At 50.0% G+C, this 2,571-nt stretch overlaps 2 protein-coding genes across 2 annotated transcripts in view; one reads left to right on the top strand and one right to left on the bottom strand.

The window, feature by feature from the left end:
• Window positions 1–627, top strand: part of H257_00591 (hypothetical protein) — a gene marked incomplete at both ends in the record, with an annotated part of 6,589 nt that extends 5,962 nt beyond the window's left edge. The window contains 4 exons of the mRNA XM_009823333.1: window positions 12–109; window positions 158–322; window positions 394–457; window positions 507–627. Coding sequence (XP_009821635.1) covers window positions 12–109; window positions 158–322; window positions 394–457; window positions 507–627 — 448 coding nt within the window. The remainder of the gene's footprint in view (window positions 1–11; window positions 110–157; window positions 323–393; window positions 458–506) is intronic.
• A 933-nt stretch (window positions 628–1,560) lies between these two features.
• On the bottom strand, window positions 1,561–2,107 carry H257_00590 (hypothetical protein; the record flags this gene model as incomplete). The annotated part of the gene is made up of 2 exons (XM_009823332.1): window positions 1,561–1,893; window positions 2,012–2,107. 2 exons carry the CDS (start codon window positions 2,105–2,107, stop codon window positions 1,561–1,563), a joined length of 429 nt encoding a protein of 142 aa, XP_009821634.1.
• Window positions 2,108–2,571: the final 464 nt, after the last annotated feature.

The following is a 2,571-nucleotide window of genomic DNA, read 5'->3' as shown; positions in this document are numbered from 1 at the left end:
GGCGATGACAGCAAGGTTGACCCAGACGATGGCGCGGAACACCCGCGGGATGAAGTCAAGCCAAGCGCATTGCGACAACACGTCATCGACATCACGAAACAATGGGAAGGTACAGTTGTTATTATGTTATGCATGCAGTCTTATGCATTCGTTGTAGGCTCACATCGAGTGATCAACATGGACAACTGGTACTCGTCGGTGCAGTTGTGTTTGACGCTGCTCAAGATGGGCATGTATTGCCGAGGAACGGTTCGAAGCCACAGAGCGCACAACCCACGGTTTGGCATGTTCGACAAGAAGCAGATCAAGTCCGTCATGCGCGGTTCAAGTCTAGTGTCCATCGCTACAGTACATCTCTTGGCATCATTGCCCTTTCCTGGCTCGATGGCACAGTCGTGAACATGCTATCTACTGCGGATGCAACTGCGAAGTCGTATGTCCATCGCCGAATTGGAAGGTACGTGGCTACATTATGGTATCTCCTGCTAACTTTAACCAACCCGTAGTGAAACTCGCCAACAAGAATGCCTATCGCTCGTCGGCCTGTACAACAAGTACATGCAAGGTGTGGACCGCCACGATCATCTCCGCGAACGGTTCTCGATCGCGTCGGGTGCAAGTTTCTAGCACTGGTACAAGACGCTCGGGTTTGCACTCGTCGACATCGCTATCACCAACTTTGTACCAATGGAGTACGCCAACGTACAAATGACTCAGTCTGCGAAGGTTCTCAAAAAGGCGGCGGCCGACAAGGCGGCTGCCGATGATAAAGTTAACCGCTGCTCTGAAGCGCGACGCTTCTCTTCGGCAGCCGCCAACGTCCTCATTCACGGACAAGCAAGCGGAAGTGTCGTACGACCAGCGTATGCGAGTTACTATGTCGTTTGTTACTTCGAGCGGAACAAAGAACTCATAAAGACGCAGTGGTGCGACGTACACAAAGTGTACTTATGTACAAAGGCCTACATGCCAAGCAAGTCCCAGCGCACGTCTGCCCCCATGCCGCGTGGTCTTGTTGGGAGAAATTTCACTCGTTCTATCACCCGAAGGGCCTTTTCAAGAAGGACGGCAAGATGGATCGAGGCAGCGAACTGTACAGATTGAAGAAGCATAGTATGATGGAACACAAATCGAGCAGCGCGAAGAAGACTCTCATTTTACTTTCGAGCTATAAGCCGCCGATCATACATGAAAATCGCGCGATCGGATCATAAAGTTGAACAATAAAAAACATAACTGCGAAGTTACACAACTGGGATTGAACCCTAGACCTTTCGCTTCTAAGCACAACGACATACCACAGAGCTACTGGAGCAGTTGAATTATTAATTGGTAAAAGCCAATAGACATATAAACCTAACCTGAAAATTCAACAAAAAGATTGATAACTGTTAAGGTAACCGGCGGGGATTGAACCCTATCCCTTTCGCTTCCCAACCCAACGACACACCACTGAGCTGCAGGAGCAGTTGAATATTTGATCAGATTACGCCGGCGTCCACTTTCTACATTGTGCTACGCTTCCCCCTTCACGTGGACGTGACTTGCAGTAGAAAAAGCTCAGGTCGAAGGTGAAATTTGCTCGTGCCATCCGAGAGCTTGCAAGGCATCCCCGACAGTGTAGAGCGATCCCGTGACGAGTACTCGTTCGGCCGCCTTTGTCCTTTTGCGTACCCACTCCAGCGCGTGCTTCATGGACGGAAAGAACCGCGGGGGGGGGGAGAAGGAGGGCTGTCCTTGCGATGCCTTCAAACGCATCCAAACAGTCGCGCAAACTTGCTGCCACTTCATATCCGTGTTCACTGGCAGTGCTGACGCTGCTACCGCCGGCAGGGGAACGTCCTGTGGCAGGACAATGGACGTGTTCTGGGACACTTCTTCCACCGTGGGTATCTACCATCTCTTTAAGTCATTATGCGTTGGACATGTCAAGAAGATGTGCGTATCCGGCATATGACGGGGCGGCCATTCCCATGGTATAAAACTCATCGCGATCGAAACGAGTGGCTACCAAGGGCTGGAACATAGCCGCAATGTCTTGCTGGTGGTGGCAATTGAAGATTAGCGTGGTTGGAGGGCGATGGGTCGTCTGCGATGGTGCTTTCATACCACCTAATTATTTTATTAGGGCAGGCTCACTTTGGGCAAGCCTCATAAGAATAGGCGTTTCTAAAGATAGATGCCTATTATACCTATTTTATCCTTGTCCTAACGCCTACTTTAAGTAACATAAATTGCTGGTCTAAGAGCATCCCCACTCGTGGCGCTAAAACTCCAAAACTGTATTTTTTCAGTCAGATTTTAGCGTTTAATTCTCCCACCGCGGGACTCTAAATTCTAGCGTCGACGCTATCCGGCGCGCTAAAGTCAGATTATTCGTCAGATTTGACCGATTGGTTAGAGTTCTGGCCAGCATACAATCAGCAATACATTTTCATGGGCATACAATTCCCAACACGTTTAGTATTACCTGGTTGCAATGGCATGACGCCATGTCGGCCAAGTACAGGTGTGTGTCCTCGCGGCCCCACATAGCGCAAAGCGCCGCTCAACGCTAAGTTAGAGTGAGTC

The sequence above is a fragment of the Aphanomyces astaci genome, assembly GCF_000520075.1.
Source record: "Aphanomyces astaci strain APO3 unplaced genomic scaffold supercont1.1, whole genome shotgun sequence".
Taxonomy (NCBI): Eukaryota; Oomycota; class Saprolegniomycetes; order Saprolegniales; family Verrucalvaceae; genus Aphanomyces; species Aphanomyces astaci.
The sequence above is the reverse complement of the archived record's forward strand: the minus strand, read 5'-3'. Positions and strand labels throughout refer to the sequence as shown.